General features: G+C 45.2%; 1 protein-coding gene across 5 annotated transcripts in view; it reads right to left on the bottom strand.

Moving 5' to 3' along the window:
• cers3a (ceramide synthase 3a) overlaps positions 1-25,893 on the bottom strand; it is a 126,666-nt gene that overhangs the window by 66,811 nt on the left and 33,962 nt on the right. For all 5 annotated transcript variants that reach the window (XM_067971645.1, XM_067971643.1, XM_067971646.1 and 2 more), the window contains 2 exons: positions 5,102-5,220; positions 1,302-1,359 (listed from right to left, as the gene is read on the bottom strand). In XM_067971645.1, the coding sequence (XP_067827746.1) occupies positions 1,302-1,359; positions 5,102-5,220 (177 nt within the window). The remainder of the gene's footprint in view (positions 1-1,301; positions 1,360-5,101; positions 5,221-25,893) is intronic.

Below are 25,893 nucleotides of genomic sequence, written 5' to 3' on the forward strand. Positions count from 1 at the left end.
TCACAAAAGGGTCGTATAACAAGCCTTATTTAAATATTATAATGAGGCTTTTAGGCACCCGCCCTGGACGTTTACTGAGCAGCCCGATCCAATATGGCGGAATGAGCGCGCGCTCGGGCCCACCATAACGGACCTTTAGGTGTCTATTTTATGCCTGTAGAACGGGCCAAGTTTCTAGGTCACGATGATGAGTGTGGGTGGGACCTGAAGATACACCTTGTGTGCCACCTAACACGGTGAGCAGTTTCCTGCTCTTGCAGCCCCTCTTCAGCCAGTTACAGTGCTCGAGGAGAATCCAATCCAATCCCCATCATGCAGGACAAAGTTTCAGCTCAAGGAAACGGCAACCGAGCTGTCAGTAGACGGCCTGTATCCATCACCCCTCTCCGCCCCACCATTGGCAGCCCTGCCGTTACCCACCTAGGCCCCATGCTCCAGAATTCCCTCCCTAAACCTCTCCACCTTCTTTGAAACCCACCTCTTTGACCAACTTTTGGTCACACCTCTTATTTCGTTTTTTTTGGCTTGGTGTAGATTTTTTGATTACACCTCCTGTGAAGCGCGTGGGATGTTTTTCTACGTTAAAGGTGCTATATAAATGCAAGCTGCTGTCGTCATCGTAACAGAGCAGTGGCACAATATTTGAACCTTGGAATGAGGTGTATTTTGACCCACCTTTGATGCTGATAATAATGATCTTAATGTGTTTAGTGCTGTGGAGTCCACAAGCCACATACTATAAAATGCATTGTTGCAGCGTGTGATAAACCGGTGAGAACTGAGTCTGCTGTGATATTGTCTCCTGTAACCCACAAGTAGTGCAGGCAGTCTCTGGGACAGTAACAGCAACTCCCAAGCTACATGATATAAACTGACTGCTACGTCAAACCACAATCTGTTTCCCAAAGATTTGGTGTCCTATACATCAGGTACATTGTTACAGTATGTGGTTTAATTAATGCAGATTACGGGCGCCTTTACTGAAAAGAATTCTGGGGTAGTGCCAGCATCGTCTCATTAATGTGGTGATATCAGGGTAACTGGTGTTACTGATTGGGGCGTCCGTATCGGAAGCCTGACTCAATAGGCAGTTAAAATAGCATCTTAGATAAGACCCAAATTTGCACATATCCATGACTCAGCCGCCCAAGAAAACAGCAGGGTTGGAATTGCCCCGGGGTGAGTGGATTTTAACTCCCGGTTTCCGCCAGGCATCAATATTAAACTTGTCGAATACTCAATGATATTAAATTGTTGACATGTGTTTACTGTGTGTCAAAGCATGAAGTGAAATCACTTACATCAATCAGGACAGCAATGCCACCAATAAATGCCAGGAGGTAAAATGTACATCGCCAGCTGGAAAACAAACAGTTTATTCCTTAAATAATTTCTCATCAAACCGACACTGACTGCAGTGAGAGAGCACATGAGTCACCGAGTCGGTACATCCGTGTTACAGACACAGGTCAGGCCCAGCTGGTGTTGAGAAACCAAGAAATCAGAATCCAGGGCACATTAAAGGCACAGGCCACAGCATTTATCTGGCTAAAAAAAAAAGCAAAAATAGTGCAGATGCTGGAAATGTAAAATAGAATCAGAAAAGGTGGGTCAGGGGTCAGGCCCTCAGCGGGTCAGGGGTCAGGCACTCGGCGGGTCAGGGGTCAGGCCCCTGGCGGGTCGGGCCCAGGCCCTTGGTGGGTCAGGGGTCAGGCCCTTGGCGGGTGAGGCACTCAGCGGGTCAGGGGTCAGGCACTCGGCGGGTCAGGGGTCAGGCCCTTGGCGGGTGAGGCACTCAGCGGGTCAGGGGTCAGGCACTCGGCGGGTCAGAAAACATCAGTCGATGGACACGAAATGGCTGACGTTTCGGATATCAACCCTTTCCTCTGAAAGGTTGTGTCTTCTCGACAGATGCTGCCTGAATCTGTGAGGATACTATCGGAAGAGAATGGGACTATAGGGGCAGGTTTTACTCCCTTCGTCTGGCAGAAAGAATGGAGTTAAAATCGAGGTGGTGGACTTAACGGCTCGTTCCTGCTGGCTGGCCCAGGCGCCCACCTGAATCAGGCGGGACCCTCATCATTCTATGCACATCAGGGTTCCGTGACGTACACAGGACTCCGATGCAACCTAGAGGGCCAAACAGGCGGAGAGTGCACTGTGCTATAGAACCTGCAGCCGTGGACCCTCTACCCCACCCCATGCCTCCGTGATCGGTGTCTCAGTCGGTGCTACTGCAACATATCTCCCGGCAGAGTCCTGTGTTCAATCCCAAGTCTGTGTCCAGCCCGCTGGGGTATAGTGCAGGCGTGACAGTTTGTTGCTGTGTGCCCAAGCTAGGGAGTGGAATAGTCAGTCAGGGTTCAACATCCAGTGATCCCTGCTGTGTGTGAAGAACAGGACGGGTGCTGGCTGTAATCTCACCAATAATCAAACGTTGTGTTGATACTCGCTGTTCAGGCTGACACATGAGGGTAAGTACAAGGAACAGGAGGTCTTGAGAGGCCGTGCTCAGCAATGTTAGTGGAAGAAAATCACACTGTGTTACCAATGATTGAGGGGCCGATTGGGTGACTGCACTCTCATAAGAGCTAAGAATTCAATTATCAACTCACGGTTTATACTGTGCATTTAAATATTAAAATTCTAGGACTGCTGGTTCAGGGAGACAGCTCCATGCTCACTCTTCCACTTCAGTATCAATGAATTATACATTTCATTTTGAAACGCTGGGAATCTAATATCCCTGTCGAACAGATGGTGTGTGTGTGATTAATGTTCAGCCTGCGACACTTAAGAGGAAATTGATATATTCAGGGTCAAATCAAATGTCCCTATTTGTCTTAATCGCCCTTTGTGTAATAGCACTGTGCTGTTTCAATTGCGAATTTCTGGTCACAGACCGTGCGCTGATTGTCCAATTTTCTCTTGCATACTAACATTGACTTTTGCTACCTCTTTATCGTTTAGTTTATGGGATACAAGCCATTAAATCTCCTTTTGATAAAACCACTTAACTGCTCCCTGCTTCTCGCCCAAACCACTGAAGTGTCACAGATTGTCGAGAGTTCGCGAATTCAGTAACTTAAAGCTGCAAGAAACACACGTTTCTAGTAACAGGTCGGCTAGGGGTACAGGTCAGTGTCCTGCCTCTGTGCTCACTCAGCCTGCCGTTTTCTGCCGATCTGCTTTAATGTGGTACAATCGTGAGCTGGTACAAGGATATTGTCAGAGCAGGCAGACATGCCAAGGACACTGCAGCACTTGAAAATCAGACACACAGCCCGACGGTGAGGTAAGAGAGGAATAGAAAAAGAAAGGAAGGGAAAGAACTTGCATTTATATAGCGCCTTTCACAACCTCAGGACGTCCCAAAGCACTCTACAGCCAATGAAGTACTTTTGAAGTATTTGGGTTCCTTCAACCCAGCCCAGGGTTGTTTTGTTTCCTTTCCACACTTAGTATTATCGAGAGATTTTGTACGGGGACACAACTTGTCTGAGTGGTTCAAAGCTCCCGAGCCTGCAGGATTAGACAAGGCTGCTTCTTGTCTGGTCCATTTAGGTCTATGAAGAAGCAGCGTTTTTGAACCAATTGGGAAGGACTCTCGTGGCCAAGGGAAGTTTAAAAAGGCAGGAGACCCTCACTCCCACTCAGTTGGGCACATCAGGAGTAACAAAGCATCAGAGCAGGATCAAAGCAGCGGGCGGGGGCAGACAGTAGTGGATCAGGCCTGGCAGTAAGAGAGAACGCAGGGGAATAGATCATATCAGGTCAGCAAGAGCATAATGGTGAGTATGGTTCCGTTTTTGTATAAGGGGAGGGAGTTTAGGTTTTTAGTTTATAGCTGGCCTGGAATTTTAGAGTGGAGGAGTTTGGAGTTTTATTAAGTTATGGCCCACTCAGTGTTCAACCTTGTGGATCCGGCCCCGTCTTCGAGCACCCCTGACATACGAGAGCTTTTTGCTCAATATTATTATAACATCTTGTTTTGTTTCAAATAAAAGAGCTTACACACGCTAGCTTTTCATTATTTTATCAGACTCACAATTTGGGGTATTTTGTTGGATGATTGTATTTCTCAGTTGCGTTGTACCCAATGATCTAGAAGCTGTAGCTTTTTTGGTAATCTGCCCTTGCGGATTTGCCAGACCCAAGAATTAACAATTAACCATTGTGCAGTTTTCCATTTACCAGATTAAACTAGTCTCTCACTGTGCCACTTCACTCTTTACAGAAAGGTGGATATTAAACTCAGATCAGATAATAACTGGCAAACTTACTTTCAATTAGATAAAAGTGCAAAGCACAAATATTTGGCTGATATAATCAATACACAACATAACTACAAAGAGAGAAATCCGAGATGGGTCAATTACCTTTCGTAAGAATTACTTTTGAAGGAAGATAATAATCTATTTTCAATTTAAAGTCTGGGTTACTGGTAATGTGAATACAATAGGTTTTGTTTTCTAGGACAACTTTTGGTATCTGTGTAATATATCCCATCACATTGTCTCCCTTGAACATAGAACAGGGTTTACACAGACACAGTAGGATTTACACACATAAGAAGATTTACACACATACAGCAGGAATAACACACATGCAACAGAATTTATACATATACACAGCAAGATTGACACATACAACAGGATTTACACATATACACAACAGGATTTGCACACGTGCACAACAGGATTTGCACACGTGCACAACAGGACTTACACATACATGCCAAGATTTACACACGCACAACATGATTTATACACATACACGTCAGGATTTACACACACACACACACACACACACACACAACAGGATTTGCACACAGTGGAAACATTCATTTTTGTCTGTAATAATAAACCAAATTCAGAAGTTTACAGAAAGAGCGTGTTAGCTACAGTAACCAGACATTCACAATGGCCACACAAGCTCATTCATATTTTGCAGCAAGTCTCCACTATTTACATCAATACAGCTATTAGCAATTTAAATCTCCAGACCAATCAGATGTTGAATCAAAGATGATCTCTGAAAATGAAATAAACCAATTCAAAATTCATGGCAAGGACCTGTAACAACCAAGCTTGAAATTTACCAAGCTTCTCGAAATTTCTTCATCAAACTCGGCCGATCTTGATTGCGCCTCCTTCGAAACCATCTCTCGACTTGCCGCACGGTCCAGCTGGATTTCTTTGACAAGCCTTCTACCTGTGACTGCAAATAGAACAGAACAATACAACTAATTACATTAAACATAAAAGCATCTTTAGAATTAATTCAATGCTACACTGTACATCTTTCTCCTTGATAGATATATCTAAATCACATTCTTACAAAGCAATACACATACAAAATACAGAGAGATTTGGAAATTTGGGCTAGTAAGTAGCAAATGTTGTTTAATGTAGATAAATGCTGAGTGTTGAGATTGGGGAATAGGAACAAACAGTGTGGATATAAGATAATGACATACTGTAGGATGTACTGCAGGAGAGGGATCCGGGGAGTAAGGGTAGTTCACTGAAACCATCGTCTAGTGTGTGAGAGCAGTAACGGGATTAAACAAGATCTTGGGGTGTAGAGTCAGAGGGTGACTGAGTTTGTACAGAGCATTGTCCAGCCTTGCCTGGAATACTGTAAACAATTCTGGATGCCACCTTATAGTAGGGATATCCTAGGAAGGGGCACACGGAGACGAAACATTGAAGGAAAGGTCAATTGATTTCTGAATAAGCATCTGAGCTATGAGAGGCTGTAGAAATTGGGAGTGTTTATGATTGAGAAGAGAAGGCCCTTGGGAGACCTTACTGAAGTGTTCAAGATCCTAAAGGTACAGATAAACTGTAGACTGCAGGAAGATATCAATGGACTGGTCAGGTGGGCAGAAAAGTGGCAAATGGAGTTCAATCTGGAGAAGTGTGAGGTAATGCATTCGGGGAGGGCAAACAAGGCAAGGGAATACACAATAAATGGGAGGATACTGAGAGGTGTAGAGGAAGTGAGGGACCTTGGAGTGCATGTCCACAGATCCCTGAAGGTAGCAGGACAGGTAGATAAGGTGGTTAAAAAGGCATACGGGATACTTACCTTTATTAGCCGAGGCATAGAATATAAGACCAGGGAGGTTATGCTAGAACTGTATAAAACATTGGTTAGGCCACAGCTTGAGTATTGCGTACAGTTCTGGTCACCACATTACAGGAAAGATGAGATTGCACTAGAGAGGGTACAGAGGAGGTTTACGAGGATGTTGCCTGGGCTGGAGAATTTCAGCTATGAGAATAGATTGTATCGGCTGGGGTTGTTTTCATTGGAACAAAGGAGGCTGAGGGGAGATTTAATTGCGGTATATAAAATTATGACGGGCCGAGATAGAGTGGATAGGGAGGACCTATTTCCCTTAGCAGAGGGGTCAGTGACCAGGGGTCATAGATTCAAAGTAATTGGTAGAAGGATTAGAGGGGAGCTGAGGAGAAATGTTTTCACCCAGAGGGTGGTGGGGGTCTGGAACTCACTGCCTGAAAGGGTGGGAGAGGCAGAAACCCTCAACTCATTTAAAAAGTACTTGGATGTGCACCTGAAGTGCCGTAACCTACAGGGCTACGGACCAAGTGCTGGAAAGTAGGATTAAGATGGATCGCTCTTTTTCGGCTGGCACAGACACAATGGGCCGAATGGCCTCCTTCTGTGCCGTAACTTTCTATGATTCTATGATAAAGTGAGCCCTAGTGTAACATTTGATTTAATCACAAAATCTAGATGGGTTCAAGTAAGGAAGAGGAAATGTGAGCAGAGAAATTTAGATTTAATTGCTTTACACTGAGGATGATGAAAATGTGGAATTCACTGCCTGGGGAGTTGGATTAGTCAATAAGTTCAAGAGGGAGCAGGATGGAGGTGATTGAGGGATGTGAAAGAATGTGGAGTGTGATGTTTGACAGAGTTTGGGACTGACCTGCTGGAAAGCAATGTTTTTTCTGGTCCTATGTGACTATATAAATCATATTAAATCCCCCACATTTAATCTTGAAAAAGTTGCGTATTTTACATCCTCTGATACAATTCCTGATAATAGAAGTTTCTGTCTCTTTCCTGGTGCATTGTAATTTGGGCCTCAGGTGCAGCATCACCTGTAGTGTTGTGCCCTACAAGTTGTCCACTCACCTCTGTTGAAGAGGAAAATGTACCCCCCTGTGTTTAAAAGGATGAGTCTGGTGTCCGACACCAGAGGGTTTGATATTATAAGAACATAAGAACATAAGAACATAAGAAATTGGAGCAGGAGTAGGCCAATCGGCCCCTCGAGCCTGCTCCGCCATTCAATAAGATCATGGCTGATCTGATCCCAACCACAAATCTAAAGAACACAAGAAGTCGGAGCAGGACCCGGCCACATAGCCCCTGGGCCCTCTCCGCCACCCACAGGGCATTGACCGATCCGAACTCAGCTTCATGTCCAATTTCCTGCCCGCTCCCCATAACCCCTAATTCCCTTTACTTCTAGGAAACTGTCTATTTCTGTTTTAAATTTATCTAATGATGTAGCTTCCACAGCTTCCTGGGGCAGCAAATTCCACAGACCTACCACCCTCTGAGTGAAGAAGTTTCTCCTCATCTCAGTTTTGAAAGAGCAGCCCCTTATTCTAAGATTATGCCCCCTAGTTCTAGTTTCACCCATCTTTGGGAACATCCTTACTGCATCCACCCGATCAAGACCCTTCACAATCTTATATGTTTCAATAAGATCGCCTCTCATTCTTCTGAACTCCAATGAGTAGAGTCCCAATCTACTCAACCTCTCCTCATATGTCCGCCCCCTCATCCCCGGGATTAACCGAGTGAACCTTCTTTGTACTGCCTCGAGAGCAAGTATGTCTTTTCTTAAGTATGGAGACCAAAACTGTATGCAGTATTCCAGGTGCGGTCTCACCAATACCTTATATAACTGCAGCAATACCTCCTTGTTTTTATATTCTATCCCCCTAGCAATAAAAGCCAACATTCCGTTGGCTTTCTTGATCACCTGCTGCACCTGCATACCAACTTTTTGATTTTCTTGCACTAGGACCCCCAGATCCCTTTGTAGTGCAGTACTTTCCAGTCTCTCGCCATTAAGAAAATAACTTGCTCTCTGATTTTTCCTGCCAAAGTGCATAACCTCACATTTTCCAATATTATATTGCATCTGCCAAATCTCCGCCCACTCACCCAGCCTGTCTATATCCCCTTGCAGGTTTTTTATGTCCTCCTCACTCTCTACTTTCCCTCCCATCTTTGTATCATCTGCAAATTTTGATATGTTGCACTCGGTCCCCTCCTCCAAATCGTTAATATAGATTGTAAAGAGTTGGGGACCCAGCACCGACCCCTGTGGAACACCACTGGTTACTGGTTGCCAGTCCGAAAATGAACCATTTATCCCAACTCTCTGTTTCCTGTTTGATAACCAATCCTCCACCCATGCCAGAATATTACCCCCAATCCCGTGATTTTTTATCTTAAGTAATAATCTTTTATGTGGCACCTTGTCGAATGCCTTCTGGAAGTCTAAATACACTACGTCCACTGGTTCCCCTTTATCCACCCTATACGTTATATCCTCGAAGAACTCAAGCAAATTTGTCAGACATTATGGGGCCCAATTCCAAATTTTGGCTCGTAGCACATTAATATCAGCACTAAAATGGTTTAACAGCGGTGCAACAAAAACTACGCAGTTGTTTTAAATCCATTGGTTGCAATGGTTCTAGAACGTTCCAACATCATGGATGTTACCAGCTGCTATTGCAGCACAGAAAGTAAACATTCTGTCTTTCAGTGAGATGTTAAACCGAGGCTCCATCTGCCCTCTTGAATGGACGTAAAAGATTCCATGGTACTATTTTGAAGAAGAGCAGGGGAGCTCTCCCCGGTGTCCTGGCCAATATTTATTCTTCAAGTAACATCACTAAAACAGATTATCTGGCCATTATCACATTGCTGTTTGTGGGATCTTGCTGTGCGCAACTTGGCTGCCATATTTCCTACATTACAACAGTGACTACACTTCAAAAGTACTTCATTGGCTGTAAAACACTTTGGGACATCCTGAGGGTGTGAAAGGCTTTATATAAATGCAAGTTCTGTCTTTACATTGCCAGTCACTGCTCTGCTGCTCTCCTGTATTTACGGCAGAGACTGGTCTGTCTGCTACATATTAAATCTTCTCATTGAAATGTTGAAGTACCCAGATAGGACAAGGCTCTGATATAATTATAATACAATACAGTCCCAAAATGACTCCGAGATTTGGGAATTTCAGAGCGCTTGTGTTTGATGAGGTGCATTCTGGGTGGGACCCCTTTCCGCTGGGTTTCTGTCCCTTATTGGCAGAGACCCAATTTACAATCTGAGACCTCCCCACGATCCGCCCACCAATTCTCCACGCAGGTGGTTCGAATATATGGGTAAACGAGGGCCTGTGGTGTTGCGATACGGAAACCCCAGAGGTTCCGCTGTCGGTGTGTCTGCTTAACGGAGAGATTTAAATCAGGCTGGTCTACTGCCAGTAACAGCTGGGACTGGCGAACATGATTCTGTTTGGAGCCTGAAGACTAAAGAAACCTTTAGCACTGATTACAGGAGCTGGAGAAGGGGTTACGCAGTGGATTTATCTTTTTTCATACCTGGACAGTTCCCTCTGACTGTCTGAGGACCACCAGGATAGATTTACTCTCGCTTCTGAGTCAGAAGGTTGTGGGTTCAAGTCCCACTCCAGGGACTTGAATGTAACATGCAGGCTGACACTTTGTCACAGGAAGAGTGAGGAGAGGGAAGAGTGAGGAGAGGGAAGAGTGAGGAGTAGGAAGTGTTGCTGGAAATGGTGGAGTCGCAATCGGCTGTCAGAAGGCCCAGATCTACGACTGCTTCAGCAGCCGAGCCCAGGCACTCTGAGTTCACAGGGCTGGCCTACAAATACAGTTTGGTAGCTCAGCAGTTCATGGATACATTTGACAGTGAGCAAAACAGTCGAGCCCGTACAGTTTGGGGGTGTCTAGGAAGGAATCCGTCCCCCCATCTGGGCAGTGCTGCGTGACCGTCTGACTGAGCTGCAGGCCACTATGGAGAACACGGCCGCTCCAAGGCCCTCTGCTGTGGAGACCCACTGCCCAAGGACCTAAGCTTGAATCATGAGCACTCCGACTGAGACGGCACGGGGGAGATTTTCCGCTTTGGTGAGTTAAATTAACAGCTGGAAAAGCACAGCTGAGAGTGGAATTTCCTGATACTTGCTCGCAGCACATGTGGGGAGTGCCAAAATGGAAAATTTCTCCTTATGCTCCTTGGGGTCCGTGTTACACCTGTGTGCCCTCTTTGGATCCACCCCGTCAGGGAATCAGATTAAGTGCCCTAACACAAGCCTTCAACAACCTCATTGCCGCCATTCACTTCCTCCTCGAGAACCTGCAGATAGAAAGGGATGTCTAGCAGGTGTTGTATGTGCTCTGTACAATTCCTGGTTCCCTTGGCAGGTGGGAGAAGGGATGCAGCTTTGAAGGTGTGTATAGCTATAGGAGTGAAAACAAAACCAACAGCAGCAAAGCAGATAAATCGATGAGTCAAAATACAGTAATGACCCTTTAATAAGAGGAACCAACATGGTTGATTTCAGGATCTACTCTCCAGCTTTATTTATATTTGATAGCTTCACTCATTGTCAAATGACTGTAGTCTGTTCAAGTGTCGAGAGTGGTTTTCATCTCATTTTTTTTTGAAGGATCTCAGTATGACAGCCACTGCCCCAGTGCATTATGGGGTGCTATTTTCAATAGGCGCAATACAGGCCTCGGGCCTCATGGCCTGATATTATGGGCTGTCTGCACCAGATACATCACCTTATTAGTCCCAGTTTGTGCAGGTGATAAATCTAACAGCGAGAGGAATTACTTCCCCCCGGTGTTATCATCCTCATGAATCACCAATTTGACCAACCAGTTGACAGTATTAATCAAAGTGACCCTGTTGTGAGCAATGAACTTCTACCGCTTAGTACCGATATCGTAGTGAGCAAACAAAGGAACAGACTCAATGGAGGAAATACTTATTGAATGAAGCCCAATGAACATAGAAACCAGGTGCTGTGAGCAAACACCAAGAAACATTATTCAAAACAAACTGGTGACCTTCTATGTGTTTTGGATTAAGCGCTCCTGAGCTGATGACACAAGGCAAACAAAGCATGGGAAAGATCACCGCAGTGTCTCCTTGGAACAGAGAAGGTTAATGGGAGATTTGATCGAGTTGTTCAAAATCATAAGGGTTTTGGTAGAGTAAATAAGGAGAAACTGTTTCCAGTGGCAGGAGGGTCGGTAACCAGAGGACACAGATTTAAGGTGATCAGCAAAAGAGCCAGAGGCGACATGAGGAAACATATTTTTTTTATGCAGCGAGTTGTTATGATCTGGAATGCGCTGCCTGAAAGGGCGGTGGGAGCAGATTCAATAATAACTTTCAAAAGGGAATTGGATAAATACTTGAAGGGAAAAAATTTACAGGACTATGGGCAAAGAGCAGGGGAATGTAACTAATGGGCAAAGAAGGGGAAGAATTTCTGAAGTGTGTTCAGGAGAACGTTCTTGATCAGTATGTTTCTGGCCCAACGAGGAAGGAGGCATTGCTGGATCTGGTTCTGGGGAATGAGGGGGGCCAAGTGGAGCAAGTGTCAGTGGGGGAACTTTTAGGGGTCAGTGATCATAGTGTCATAAGATTAGCTATGGAAAAGGATAAGGAGCAATCTAGAGTAAAAATACTTAATTGGAAGAGGGCCAATTTCAATGGGATGAGAACAAATCTGGCGCGGGTAAATTGGACTCAAAGATTGGCAGGCAAAACTGTAATTGAACAGTGGGCGGCCCTTAAAGAGATGGTTCAGGTACAGTCTAGATACATTCCCACAAGGTGGAAAGGTAGGGCAACTAAAGCCAGAGCTCCCTGGATGACGAAAGAGATAGTGAGTAAGATGAAGCAGAAAAAGGGGGCGTATGACAGATGTCAGGTTGTTAATACAAGTGAGAACCAGACTGAATATAGAAAATTCAGAGGGGAAGTAAAAAAGGAAATAAGAGGGGCAAAGAGAGAGTATGAGAATAGACTGGCAGCTAACATTAAGGGGAATCCAAAAGTCTTCTATAGTCATATAAATAGTAAACGGGTAGTAATAGGAGGGGTGGGGCCGATTAGGGACCAAAAAGGAGCTCTACACATGGAGGCAGAGGGCGTGGTTGAGGTACTAAATGAGTACTTTGCATCTGGCTTTACCAAGGAAGAAGAAACGGTCAAAGCCACAGTAAAAGAGGAGATAGTTGAGATACTGGATGGGCTTAAAATTGATAAAGGAGGTACTAGAAAGGCTGGCTGTAATTAAAGTAGATAAGTTACCATGTCTGGATGGGATGCTTCCGAGGTTGCTGAGGGAAGTAAGGGTGGAAATCGTGGAGGTACTGGCCACAATCTTCCAATCCTCCTTTGATAAGGGGGTGGTGCCAGAGGACTGGAGAATTGCAAATGTTACACCCTTGTTCAAAAAAGGGCGTGAAGATAAACCTGGCAACCACAGGCCAGTCAGTTTAACCTCCATGGTGGGGAAACTTTTAGATACAATAATCCGAGAAAAAATTACTTGGACAAGTGTGGATTAATAAAGGAAAGCCAGCATGGATTTGTTAAAGTCAAATCGTGTTTGACTAATTTGATTGAGTTTTTTGATGAGGTAACAGAGAGCATTGATGAGGGCAATATGGTTTATGTGTGTATATGGACTTTCAAAAGGCATAGGAACATAGGAACAGGAGTAGGCCATTCAGCCCCTCGTGCCTGCTCCACCATTTGATAAGATCATGGCTGATCTGTGATCCAGCTCCATATAACTGAATTTGGCACATATCCCTTAATACCTTTGGTTGCCAAAAAGCTATCCATCTCACATTTAAATTTAGCAATTGAGCTAGTATCAACTGCCGTTTGCGGAAGAGAGTTCCAAACTTCTACCACCCTTTGTGTGGAGAAATGTTTTCTAATCTCACTCCTGAAAGGTCTGGCTCTAATTTTTAGACTGTGCCCCCTACTCCTAGAATCCCCAACCAGTGGAAATAGTTTCTCTCTCTCCACCCTATCCGTTCCCCTTAATATCTTATAAACTTCGATCAGATCACCCCTTAACCTTCAAAACTCCAGAGAATACAACCCCAATTTGTGTAATCTCTCCTCGTAACTTAATCCTTGAAGTCCGGGTATCATTCTAGTAAACCTACACTGCACTCCCTCCAAGGTCAATATGTCCTTCCGAAGGTGCGGTGCCCAGAACTGCTCACAGTACTCCAGGTGCGGTCTAACCAGGGTTTTGTATAGCTGCAGCATAACTTCTGCCCCCTTGTACTCCAGTCCTCTAGATATAAAGGCCAGCATTCCATTAGACTTATTGATTATTTTCTGCACCTGTTCATGACACTTCAATGATCTATGTACCTGAACCCCTAAGTCCCTTTGGACATCCACTTTTTTTAACTTTTCACCATTTAGAAAGTACTCTGTTCTATCCTTTTTTGATCCAAAGTGGATGACCTCACATTTGTCGACATTGAATTCCATTTGCCACAGTTTTGCCCATTCACCTAATCTATCAATATCCCTTTGTAATTTTATGTTTTCATCTACACTGCTTACAATGCCACCAATCTTTGTGTCATCGGCAAACTTTGATATGAGACTTTCTATGCCTTCATCTAAGTCGTTAATAAATATTGTGAATAATTGAGGCCCCAAGACAGATCCCTGCGGGACTCCACTAGTCACATCCTGCCAATGTGAGTACCTACCCATTATCCCTACTCTCTGTCGCCTTTCGCTCAGCCAATTTCCTAACCAAGTCCGTACTTTTCCCTCGATTCCATGGGCTTCTATCTTAGCGAACAGTCTCTTATGTGGGACCTTATCAAATGCCTTCTGGAAGTCCATATAAGTAACATCCATTGACATTCCCCTGTCCACTACTTTAGTCACCTCTTCAAAAAATTCAATCAGGTTTGTCAGGCACGACCTACCTTTCACAAATCCATGCGGGCTCTCTCTGATTAACTGAAAATTCTCGAGGTGTTCAGTCACCCTATCCTTAATTATAGACTCCAGCAATTTCCCCACAACAGATGTTAGGCCATCTGGTCTATAATTCCCTGGTTTCCCTCTCTCTCCTTTCTTAAAAAGTGGAGTGACATGTGCAATTTTCCAATCCAGAGGGACAGTTCCTGAATCTAGAGAACTTTGAAAGATTATAGTTAGGGCATCTGCAATGTGCTCACCTACTTCCTTTAAAACCCTGGGATGGAAACCATTTGGTCCTGGGGATTTGTCACTCTTTAGTGCTGTTATTTTCTTCATTACTGTTGCTTTACTTATGTTAATTTTATCGAGTCCCTGTCCCCGATTCAATATTAGTTTTCTTGGGATTTCCGGCATGCTATCCTCTTTTTCTACTGTAAATACTGACGCAAAGTAATTGTTCAACATGTCCGCCATTTCCCCATTGTCAATGACAATATCCCCACTCTCAGTTTTTAAGGGGCCAACACTGCTCCTGACCACCCTCTTTTTCCTAATATAACTATAAAAGTTCTTCGTATTGGTTTTGATATCCCTTGCAAGTTTCTTTTCAAACTCTCTTTTTGTAGCTCTTACTATCTGTTTTGTGACCCTTTGTTGATCTTTGTATCTTACCCATTCGCCAGGATCTGTGCCATTTTTTGCCTTTTTGTATGCCCTTTCCTTATGTCTTATACTGTCCCTTACCTCTTTAGTTGTCCATGGCTGTTTTTTTTGGCAAGTAGAGTTCTTGCCCCTCAGGGGCATAAACTGATTCTGTATCACGTTAAATGTTTCTTTAAACATTTCCCACTGATCATCAGTCGTTTTACCCATTAACAGATTTGCCCAGTTTACTGTGGACAGTCTCTGTCTCATCCCATTGAAGTCAGCCTTGCCCAAGTCTAGAATCTTAGCAGCTGATTCACTTTTTTCCCTTTCAAACACTACAGTGAACTCGATCATGTTATGATCGCTATTGGATAGATGTTCACGCACAGTTAAGCTGTTAACTAAATCTGGTTCATTACTCATTACTAAATCTTGTATGGCTTGCCCCCTTGTTGCCTCTAGGACATACTGCTGTAGAAAACTATCTCGGACACACTCAAGAAATTCACTACCTTTCTGACAGTTGCTATTCTGCTTTCCCCAATCAAGGTGAAGGTTAAAGTCCCCCATTAAGACCACTATGCCTTTCTTACATGCTTGTCTAATCTCTGCATTTATACAATCTAGCACTTCAGAGCTGCTGCCAGGGCTCCTATACACAACTCCCACTATAGTCTTAGATCCTTTCCTATTTCTCAATTCAACCCATAAGGTCTCTGTTGGCTGCTTACCTCTCGTTATATCCTCCTTTATCATTGAATTGATTTCATCTCTAATCACTAAGGCTACTCCTCCCCCTGTTCCATTTTCCCTGTCTCTCCTGTAGACCTTATAACCCGGTATATTTAGTTCCCAATCCTGACCATCCTGCAGCCATGTCTCAGTAATAGCTATTATGTCATACCCTCCAGGCGTTTGATAAAGTGCCACATAATAAGCTTGTCAATAAAATTGAAGCCCATGGAACAAGAGGGCCAGTGGCAACGTAGATATGAAATTGCTAAGTGACAGGAAACAGAAGGTAGTGGTGAACGGTTGGTTTTCGTACTAGAGTAAGATATACAGTGGTGTTCCCCAGGGGTCAGTGCTGGGACCACTGCTTTTCTTGATATGTATTAATGACTTAGACTTGGGTGTACAGGGCACAATTTCAAAATTTTGCAGATGAACAAAACTTGGAAGTGTAGTGAACAGTGAGGAGGATAGTGATAGACTTCAAGAGGATATGGACAGGGTGGTGGAATGGGCGGACATGCGGCAGATGAAATTTATCGCTGTGAAGTGTGAGGTGATACATTTTGGTAGGAAGAACGAAGAGAGGCCGTTGTAAACTAAAGGGTGCAACTCTAAAGGAGACACAGGAACAGAGAGATCTGGGGGTATATGTACTCAGGTCGTTGAAGGTGGCAGGACAGGTTGAGAAAGTGGTTAAGAAAGCATACGGGATCCTGGGCTTCATAAACAGAGGCATAGAGTACAAAAGCGAGGATGTTATGTTGAACCTTTATAAAACACTGGTTCAGCCACAATTGGAGTAATGTGTCCAATTCTGGGCACCGCACTTTAGGAAGGATGTGAAGGCCTTAGAGAGGGTGCAGACAAGATTTACTAGAATGGTTCCAGGGATGAGGGACTTCAGTTACGTGGATAGACAGGAGAAGCTGGGATTGTTCTCCTTAGAGCAGAGAAGGTTGAGAGGAGATTTGATAGAAGTGTCCAAAATCATGAGGGGTCTAGACAAAGTAAATAAAGAAAAACTGTTCCCACTGGCAGAAGGGTCGTGAACCAAAGGACACAGGTTTAAGGTGATTGGCAAAAGAACCAAAGGTAACGTGAGGTATAACTGTGAGTGGTTAGGATCTAGAATGAACTGCCTGATAGGGTGGTGGAAGCAGGGTCAATTACAGCTTTCAAAAGGGAATTAGATAGGTACCTGAAGGAGAAAAACTCGCAGGGCTACAGGGAAAGACCGGGGGAGTGGGACTAGCTGGATTGCTCTTGCAGAGAACCGGTGCAGGCTTGATGGGCCGAATGGCCTCCTCCTGTGCTGTAACCGTTCTATGATTCTATGAGTTGGATAGCTCTGTCAAAGAGCCGGCACGATGGGCCGAATGGCCTCCTCCTGTGCTGTAACTGTTCTATGATTCTATGAGTTGGATAGCTCTGTCAAAGAGCAGGCACGATGGGCCTTCTGTGCTGTGCCTACTATGCTGCTATGAAGTGATCCCAGTAACTGAGGTTGCTCGCACCTGAGATGTTATATTTCCCCATCTATCGCTCCTCATTCGCAGCAGCACATTCACCTTCATATGGGATGCAAGCTGTTCCCAGAGCCAGCGCTCCAGGGCTTTGCACACTTCCAGATGAAGAAAGGCAGCCTGTTTTATTGACTGTTGGGGTTCACCACCTCGTGCGCCACCGGATAAAACTGGGGTAATCACATCCCATGCACTGCTGGTATCAATTTAAGAAACTGTCTCGGGACCAAGAGCTACTGGTGTTGGATTTATGTTATTTTATGTGATATATACTATCAGTCAATTTTTGAACTAATAAGAAACAACAGGTAGATATTCTGATTGTGATAGCCTCGATTTACAGGTATAGATTGGGCAAACCTGATTAGAAAAGTGGGTGGACATTCGTAACCCCCAAACCCTGCCCACTTTACTCTTCCAAAGCATGTCTAAGGGTGGGGAAAACAGAAGCAGGAGGATACTTCATTAAAGTATTTAAAAAGGAGGGAGAACTTCCTGCCCCCAGTTTCCTGACATTCGTCTGTAGGATATTCCGTCTTACTGATGCCCTTGGATAGCGGCATTCATTGTCGCTATGGGCCGAGTTCAATAAAGAGATTAGTTTGAACAGCTCAGTAAGGAGACTGTTTCTCAAGCTGTGAGGTCGTTCCTGCACCTCACTAATTATCTTTTCCCACCCTGCCCCATATCCCTCTCTGCCCTTCTCCCTCATGTATGCATCAAGCCTCCCCATAAATGCGTCAATGCTATCTGCTTCAGCCACTCCGTATGGCAGCGAGCTCCACATTCTCACCACTCTCTGTATTTAGGCCCCCTCACTCTGGACTCCCCCACAAGTGGAAACAGTTTCTCCATATCCACCCTATCGAACCCCATCATGATTTTAACGATCTCTATCAGGTGTCCTCTTAGTCTTCTATTTTCCACAGAAAAGAGCCCCAGCCTGCTCAATCTTTCCAAATAGTTGCATCCTCTCAGTTACGGTAAATCTTTTCTGCACTTTCTCCAGTGTTTCAATATCCTTTCTGTAGTATGTAGACCAGAACTGCACACAGTACTCCAAGTGTGGCCTAACCAAAATTCTACGTAAATTTATCATTACCTCCATGCTCCTATTCCTCTAGAAATTAGTATTTGTTTGCACTCGTTATGGCCTTATCACCTTGCTTTGCTAGTTTTAGTGATTTATGTATCTGTATTCCAGGATCTTTGTTCCTCTTCCCCATTTAGTTTCTTAAAAGGAGTATTTGGCCTCCTTATTCTTCCCACCAAAATGAACCACCTCACACTTTGCTATATTGAATTTCATTTGCCAATTATCCACCCACTCTGTAAGTCTGTTTATGTCTTCCTATATTTTGGTGCAGTCTCCACACTATTAGCATATTATAGTAGGTACAGCACAGAAGGAGGCCATTTGGCCCATCGTGCCTGTGCCAGCTCCTTGAAAGAGCTAGCCAATTAGTCCCACTCCCTGCTCTTTCCCCGTAGCCCTGTACTTTTTTTTTCCCTTCAAGTATTTATCCAATTCCTTTTTGAAAGTTATTATTGAATCTGCTTCCACCGCCCTTTCAGGCAGCGCATTCCAGATCATCACAACTTGCTGCGTAAACAGTTTTTCCTCATGTCGCCTCTGGCTCTTTTGCCGATCGCCTTAAATCTGTGTCCTCTGGTTACCGACCCTTCTGCCGCTGGAAACAGTTTCTCCTTATTTACTCTATCAAAATCATTCATGATTTTGAACACCTCTATCATATCTCCCCTTAACCTTCTCTGTTCTAAGGAGAACAATCCCAGCTTCTCCAGTCTCTCCACATAACTGAAGTCCCTCATCCCTGGTTCCATTCTAGTAAATCTCTTCTGCACCCTCTCCAAGCCTTGACATCCTTCCTAAAAAATTGAACACAATACTCCAGCTGAGGCCTAACCAGTGTTTTATAAAGGTTTAGCATAACTTCATTGCCTTTGTACTCTGTGCCTCTATTAATAAAGCCCAGGATCCTATATGCTTTTTAACGGCCTTCTCAACGTGTCCTGCCACCTTCAATGATTTGTGTACATAAACCCCCAGGTCTCTCTGTTCCTGCACCCCCTTTAGAATTGTACCATTTATCATCTTCAAATTTCAACACTTCTAATTCCTGAATCCAAATCATATCCGGATATGGTGAACAACAATGGTCCCATGACAGGTCCCTGTGGGACACCACTTACCCCCCCACTTCCTGCCAATCTTAAAATAGATAGGAGAGCGGTTTAAAGAGAAGGATAGTGAACGGAAATTTAAAAATTTCATAGAATTTATATAGAATTCACAGCACAGAAACAGGCCATTCGGCCCAACAGGTCTATGCCAGTGTTTATGCTCCAAATGAACCTCCTCCCCTTTTCATCTAATCCTATCAGCATATCCTTCTTTTCCTTTCACCCTCATGTGTTTATCCAGCTTCTCCTTAAATGCATCTATGCTAGTCACCTCAACTACTCCTTGTGGTAGCGAGTTCCACATTCCCACCACCCTCGGTGAAGAAGTTTCTCCTGAATTCCCTATTGGATTTATTAGTAACTATCTTATATTTATGGCCTCTAGTTTTGGACTCCCCCACAACTGGAAACATTTTCTTTATGTCTACCCTATTAAACCCTTTCATTATCTTAAAGACCTCTATCAGGTCATCCCTCAGCCTTCTCTTTTCTAGAAAAAAGAACCCCACCAGCCTGTTCAATCTTTCCCGATGGTTCTCACCTCTCATCCTTGTAAACCTTTTTTTGCACCTTCTCCAGTGCCTCTAGATCCTTCTTGTAATATGGAGACCGGAACTGTGCACAGATAAATAGAAAGGAAAAGACTACTGAGGAGAATGAGTATGTTGAGATTGTAGTGTTTATAATCAAATGTGCAAAGTACGGGAATTAAATGCATCAATTAGAATGGAGGGACATGAAAGTGTAGCCTTGACAGAAACTTGGCTTCAGCTGCGACACGACTGGGGGCTAAATATTCCCAGCTACAAATGTTCCGTCTGATGTTAGAGCTCAGACAAAGTCAATCTGTAGTGGGAGCTCCCACTTGAAACAGTTGGGAGGGTCATTCTGATTCCTGAATGATTTGGGAGTGCCAATCTGAGACCTCCCACATCTCTTTATGCTGTGTTTACAATCAAAGAAATTAATTCTGATTGTAACTGTAAGAGGCCCACTACTGTTCACGGTCCTTGTTAATGTCCTGGACAGTGGTGTTGGGAGCCTGGTCAGTAAGTTTGCAGGTGATACTAAAATTTGTGCAAGGGTTAAGACAGTAGAGGAGTAGAAACTTCCGCAATGAGATTTAGATGTGATAGGGGAATGGGCCAAACAATGGCAAATGGCATTTAATCTAGAAAATGCAGTGCCATGCATGTAGGTGGGACCAACACAGAATACACTTATCATTTAGAGGGAACAATACTGAAAGCAGTTAAGAGAGAAAAGAATCTTGGTGTTATTGTGGACATGATGTGGAGATGCCGGTGATGGACTGGGGTTGACAATTGTAAACAATTTTACAACACCAAGTTATAGTCCAACTATTTTATTTGAAAATCACAAGCTTTCGGAGGCTTCCTCCTTCCTCAGGTGAATGTTGTGGAAATGGAATCCTCGAACCTTTCGCATTTATAAATCACAGAACAATGCCTGGTGATTACAGACAGTGTTTTCAACTGCCCGTTGCCAAGGCAATCAGTGTGCAGACAGACAGGTGTTACCTACAAGGTCTCCGAATATACAAACCACCAAAAAAAAAGAGAGAGAGGCAGAAACATCGAAAAGACAGCAAATGACCCGTTGTATTAAAAACAGATAACATTTGTTCGCTGGTGGTGTCATGTAGCGTGACATGAACCCAAGATCCCGTTTGAGGCCGTCCTCATGGGTGCGGAACTTGGCTATCAATTTCTGCTCGACGATTTTGCGTTGTCGTGTGTCTCGAAGGCCGCCTTGGAGTACGCTTACCTGAAGGTCGGTGGCTGAATGTCCTTGACTGCTGAAGTGTTCCCCGACTGGGAGGGAACCCTCCTGTCTGGCGATTGTTGCGCGGTGTCCGTTCATCCGTTGTCGCAGTGTCTGCATGGTCTCGCCAATGTACCATGCTCTGGGGCATCCTTTCCTGCAACGTATGAGGTAGACAATGTTGGCCGAGTCACAGGAGTATGAACCATGCACCTGGTGGGTGGTGTCCTCTCGTGTGATGGTGGTATCTGTGTCGATGATCTGGCATGTCTTGCAGAGGTTACCGTGGCAGGGTTGTGTGGTGTCGTGGACGCTGTTCTCCTGAAAGCTGGGTAATTTGCTGCGAACGATGGTCTGTTTGAGGTTGGGTGGCTGTTTAAAGGCGAGTAGTGGAGGTGTGGGGATGGCCATAGCGAGGTGTTCGTCGTCATTGATGACATGTTGAAGGCTGCGGAGAACATGGCGTAGTTTCTCCGCTCCGGGGAAGTACTGGACGACAAAGGGTACTCTGTTGGTTGCGTCCCGTGTTAGTCTCCTGAGGAGGTCTATGCGATTTTTCGCTGTAGCCCGTCGGAACTGTCGATCGATGAGTCGAGCACATATCCCGTTCTTATGAGGGCGTCTTTCAGCGTCTGTAGGTGTCCATCGCGTTCCTCCTCGTCTGAGCAGACCCTGTGTATTCGCAGGGCCTGTCCATAGGGGATGGCCTCTTTGACGTGGTTAGGGTGGAAGCTGGAAAAGTGGAGCATCGTGAGGTTGTCTGTGGGCTTGCTGTAGAGTGAGGTGCTGAGGTGCCCGTCTTTGATGGAGATTCGTGTGTCCAAGGAAGAAACTGATTCTGAGGAGTAGTCCATGGTGAGCTTGATGGTGGGATGGAACTTGTTGATGTTATCGTGTAGTCTCTTTAGTGATTCCTCGCCGTGGGTCCACAGGAAGAAAATGTCGTCGATGTATCTGGTGTATAGTGTTGGTTGGAGGTCCTGTGCAGTGAAGAAGTCGTGCTCGAACTTGTGCATGAAAATGTTGGCGTATTGGGGTGCGAATTTGGTCCCCATGGCTGTTCCGTGTGTTTGGGTAAAGAACTAGTTATCGAAGGTGAAGACATTGTGATCCAGGATGAAGCGGATGAGTTGTAGGATGGCGTCTGGAGATTGGCTGTCGTTGGTGTTGAGTACTGATGCTGTCGCAGCGATGCCGTCATCGTGGGGGATACTGGTGTAGAGTGCCGAGATGTCCATCGTGGTGAGAAGTGTTCCTGGTTCAACTGGTCCGTGGGTACTGAGTTTTTGTAGGAAGTCTGTAGTGTCGCGACAGAAGCTGGGGGTTCCCTGTACGATGGGTTTCAGGATGCCCTCGATGTATCCAGAGAGGTTCTCACACAGGGTTCCGTTGCCTGATACGATGGGACGTCCGGGTGTGTTGGCTTTGTGTATCTTTGGGAGGCAGTAGAAGTCTCCCACGCGGGGAGTACGTGGGATGAGAGTGTGTAGGATGCTTTGAAGGTCTGGATCGAAGGTCTTGATCAGTTTGTTGAGCTGGTGGGTGTGTTCTTTGGTCGGATCTGCGGGTAACCGTCTGTAGTGTTCCTGGTTGTCCAGTTGTCAGTATGCTTCTTTGCAATAGTCCGTTCTGTTCTGTATGACGATGGCTCCTCCTTTGTCCGCTGGTTTGATGACGATGTTGCGGTTGGTCTTGAGAGCGTTGATGGCGTTGTGTTGTGCTCGGGTGACATTCTGGACTGTCTTCTGAGTGCGGCTGATGAATCTGGCATTGACGCATTTCCTGACAGCTTGAGCATACATGTCAAGCTTAGGGCAGCGACCCTCCGGAGGAGTCCAGTGTGAATCTTTCCTCTTCGGTTGCTGTACCGCGGATCCCTCTGTCTGCTGTTCCGGATCGTTGATTGTCTCATTGGGTTCGCTGCTGAAATCTTGGGGTTTGTGGAAGTATTCCCGAAGCCTCATTCTCCTGATGAATTCCTCTGTGTCCGCCGCGAGACTAGGAGACCTTGTAGGTAACACCTGTCTGTCTGCACACTGATTGCCTTGGCAATGGGCAGTTCAAAACACTGTCTGTAATCACCAGGCATTGTTCTGTGATTTATAAATGCGAAAGGTTCGAGGATTCCATTTCCACAACATTCACCTGAGGAAGGAGTAAGCCTCCGAAAGCTTGTGATTTTCAAATAAAATAGTTGGACTATAACTTGGTGTTGTAAAATTGTTTACAATTATTGTGGACAGATCACTGAAGGTTCATGACCAATGCAGAGAAGCCGTAGCCAAAGCCAACAGAGTATTGGGATGTATTAATAGAACCATTCATAACAAATCAAAGGGCACCATTCTGTGATTGTACAGGTCGCTGGTTAGACCGCCTCTGGAGTACTGCGCCCAGTTTTGGTCCCCCCACATGATGGGTGATACAGTGGCCTTGGAAAAGGTTCAGGAGAGTTGCAAGAATGATTCCTCGCTTAAAGAACCTCAGCGACTCAGATAGGTTCAAGGACTTTGGTCTATTTACTTCAGAGCAGCGTAGACTTAGAGGTGACCTGATAGAGGACTATAAAATAATTAAAGGGCTGGATAGCGTCCCTGTTGATAGATTATTCCGGTTTAACAGGTTGGGGAGGACCAGGGGTCAGGAGTTTAAACTATGGAAGAGTAGGAATAGACTGGATGTTGGGCGGTTTTTCTTTTCCCAGGGAGCAGTGAGCCTCTGGAATGTGTTGCCGGCTGGTGTGGTGGGTGCCGACTCTCTGCCTTCGAGAGGGAGCTGGACCGGTTCATGACTGGGGCAGAGATCGCATCATAAAGAAGGTAAGTGTCTCTATAGAAAGCACTCGGTCCGTGTGATCTCCTGGACTGGTTTCGATCACCTGAAGGGGTCGGAGAGGAATTTTACAGAGTATTTTTTCCCTTATTGGCCCTGGGTTTTTTTCTGTTTTTTTGCCTCTCCCTTGAGATTACATGGCTGGGTGGGGTGGCGGTGGGAGGGGTCTAGACTTGACTATTCCAATGCTCTCCTGACCGGCCTCCCACCTTCCATAAACTTGAGCTCATCCAAAACTCTGCTGCCCGTATTCTAACTCATACCAAGTCCCGTTCACCCATCATCCCTGTGCTCGCTGACCTACATTGGCTCCCGGTCCGGGAATGCCTCGATTTTAAAATTCTCATCCTTGTTTTCAAATCCCTCCATGGTCTCTCCCCCCCAATCTCTGTAACTTTCTCCAGTCTTATAAACCTCCGAGATCTCTGCGCTCCTCCAATTCTGGCCTCTTGCGCATCCCCGATTTTAATGGCTCCACCATTGGCGGCCGTGCCTTCAGCTGCCTAGGCCCTAAGCTCTGGAATTCCCTCCCTAAACCTCTCAGCCTCTCTGCCTCTCTCTCCTCCTTTAAGACGCTCCTCAAAACCTACCTCTATGACCAAGCTTTCAGTCACCTGTCCGAATATCTCTTTATGTGACTCAGTTTTGTTTGATAATCGCTCCTGTGAAGCACCTTGGGACGTTTTACTATGTTAAAGGTGTTATATAAATGCAAGTTGTTGTTGTTGTCCAGTCATGATGCTGCAGGCATCATCAGTGTGGGGCAGGCTTACGTTGATAAGATGGAGGATACCACCTCTGCCGGCTGTAGGCAGTGGTGGAGCTTGGGTTGGCCCATTGGGAGCGGGGGGGCGGAGGTCGAACTCGATATTTGTCCGACTCCACAGGAAGGGGACCGAGCTGAGAATTGGGGAATGCCGACTTACCCAGTCGGAAAGCCAAGCCAGGAACCGCGCAGGCCTGCAGGCCGAACCTGGAGTCTGGAGACGGGTGGCGGAGGTGACCAGAACTTACTTTGGCAGATGATTCATGCAGAGAGAGACTCCAACTGCCAAGCTGGGTTGTGGTATCAGCTGTGGTGGCACAGATATGTGTGAAGGCCTGACTAACTGTTACACTGCAGAAGCGCTCCAATCACATGTCATAGGAACAGGAGTAGGCCATTCAGCCCCTCGAGCCTGCTCCCCTATTCAATCAGATCATGGCTGATCTGTACCTCAACTCCATTTACCCACCTTGTCATGCTTTATGAAAGAACTCATGCCAGGGTGATAATCTACCAGTGAAGCATAATTGGTCACACCTGCCAAGTTGCCACCACAACTCCATTTGCAGGCATTAACTTTGGTTGTGATGAGATGGAGTGAATCGCAGGCACCCCATGGTCTTCATTTTCGTAGACCGGAGATCTGAGCCGGGACATCTTTTTGTTTGTCATTGATATGAATTATTTTTTCATAGGCATGGGAGAAATAATATTGAAGTTTGTTTATGATACCAAACTGAGAGGCGAGGCAAACTGCAAGAATGCAGGAGATGGTAGGAGGATAGGGGAGTGGACAGAGAGGGGTCAGGTACAGTTCAAACGCAAAGTAGTACAATTTGGGGAAAAAGAACAATAAAAAGGACGTAAGACCGAGTAGAGGAACAGAGAGAGCTAAGGATACAGATTAAAGGTAGAACTGCAGGTAGAAAAGGTTCAAAATGAATATAAAAGCAAGGAGGGGGTGCAACACACTTGGAGAGACCACAGTTGGAGTGTTGTGTACAGTTCTGGGCATTCATTATAGGAAGGGTATCAGAACCATGGATAGGAGACAGTGAAGATAGGATCAGGAATAGTTATAAAGGCTCAAAAAATGTAGGCTATTTGCACTGGAACAGAGATGGTTAAGAGGGGGATCTAAACAAGGTTGTCAAAATTATAAAAAGGTTTTGAGAGGGTAAGTAGTGAAAGATTGTTTCGACTGTTTGTGAATCGGCAACAAAGGGGCAGAGACTGAAGGTCATCACCAGAAGAGCTGACTGCTGAGGCAGAGACTAGGGCCAATTTTCCTGGGGCCCATGCAGGCGAGTGTTAAAC

The sequence above is a fragment of the Heptranchias perlo genome, chromosome 34, assembly GCF_035084215.1.
Source record: "Heptranchias perlo isolate sHepPer1 chromosome 34, sHepPer1.hap1, whole genome shotgun sequence".
Classification (NCBI taxonomy): Eukaryota; Metazoa; Chordata; class Chondrichthyes; order Hexanchiformes; family Hexanchidae; genus Heptranchias; species Heptranchias perlo.